The 1,509-nt window shown below is 45.9% G+C and overlaps 1 protein-coding gene across 1 annotated transcript in view; it reads right to left on the reverse strand.

Annotated features, from left to right (window-relative positions):
* Nucleotides 1-410, reverse strand: part of Pmar_PMAR009646 (hypothetical protein) — a gene marked incomplete at both ends in the record, with an annotated part of 588 nt that extends 178 nt beyond the window's left edge. The window contains one exon of the mRNA XM_002766046.1: nt 1-410. Within this exon, the coding sequence (XP_002766092.1) occupies nt 1-410 (410 nt within the window).
* Between the last annotated feature and the right edge of the window lie 1,099 nt (nt 411-1,509).

A 1,509-nucleotide genomic window follows, 5' to 3' on the forward strand; every position in this document is an offset into this window, starting at 1 on the left:
ATTAGGAAGAGTAGTGAGACATGGATCATCCACGGCTGACTAATCGAATGTATCGTAGACAGCGTTAGAAGAGCCAAACCCGCCATGTAAACGAAGGAGAATGCCAGAATAGTGAGGTAGAGTCCAAGTATCGTATCCGATATCACAGCAGAGAGAAGTGGAGTAACATAAAGGATAGCGTTGAACGTAGAGATATACGAATTAGCACCAGCGTCATCAACCCCAAGATACTCCTTGAGGAAAATCTGAAGGTTGGGCATCAACCCGTAGAAGGCCAAACGTTCACATAATTCCTGTAGTAAAATGAACAAAACAGCCTTGGTCATAGGATGCTTGTAATAGTAGTACACGTTACCCGAAACATCAGTCCACGAGTACGATTTACCGCTGTTGCTACCAGATACGGACATACTTGAAAAATATGTTAGGATTAACAAGCTTCAAATATAATGATGATGACATGTGCTAGAGTGGAAACCACTCTTTCACTAGCGTCGAGTGTGTGAGCTAATGATATGCCTTTGTTTACTGTCTCCTTCATGTTCGGCCTGAATCGGTTTATCCGATGACGGTTTCTTGGGGAAGAGAGCAACTCTGTAGGCGTGTGAATACAAGTCGTTATGTACACTCGGTCTAGCGGTCTCAATAGAGTGTGCTGTGCAGCGTGGCAGCGCTTCACTTCCTGAGGCCGCTTCCGACGCGAGTAGACCCGGAGCGGCTGACCAGTGATAACCGTTCACTGAACGGTTGCATGTCGCTCACTTGCTAGGGTAACAAATATCCCGTTGGTACATAATCCTATGACATACACCCCTCCGCATATTCTTAGCATATCCCGTCTTCGACTCGTGCACAGTCACCTCTACGAACACCATCTTGCGGCTCAGGAAAGTATGGTGAGCATACTATGCTCTTATGCTCCACTTGATGTAACGTCCAAGCTTCATGGTGTAACTTCTGGTAGTTAGTGAGAGGTTGAAGAATCAGCATCCATGTTTTAAAATCGCGCCTCGAGGTACCAACTCTTGCTGGGGGAGTATATCTATAACTTCGCATCTAATCTGAAGCTACTGTATATCTATGAATCAGCCTCATATTAAGTGGGACCCAGCCAAAACTGGCCAGCACAGCGGATGAGCACGAGGGAACACCGGGATAAGGTGTAAAACGAGCTCAAAATGCACTAGCAGCCTGCTAGTAGCAGGCTTGTGCCTAACGGTTAGGCAATGGTTACCATTGTGAAATGAGCTGAGTACTTCTCAAGTATTCCTTAAGCAACTCCTAAAGTTGCTCTCCAACCCGAGACGCCTTGAATTGAGTATCCTCGTGATACAAGGCCAATGTTCAGGCGATGCGCATGTGTGCATCATAAACATAGGAGACAGCCGCATAATAGCATCAGTATTGGGGACTTGTCCTCTTAAGCATCTGCTGTGTACTGTCAAAAATATTCCGGAGTGCTTTTCAAGAAAACGGTCATCATCACTGAGGATAAGCCACTGTACATAC

Source organism: Perkinsus marinus (assembly GCF_000006405.1).
Source record: "Perkinsus marinus ATCC 50983 genomic scaffold scf_1104296973766, whole genome shotgun sequence".
NCBI classification, from domain to species: Eukaryota; Perkinsozoa; order Perkinsida; family Perkinsidae; genus Perkinsus; species Perkinsus marinus.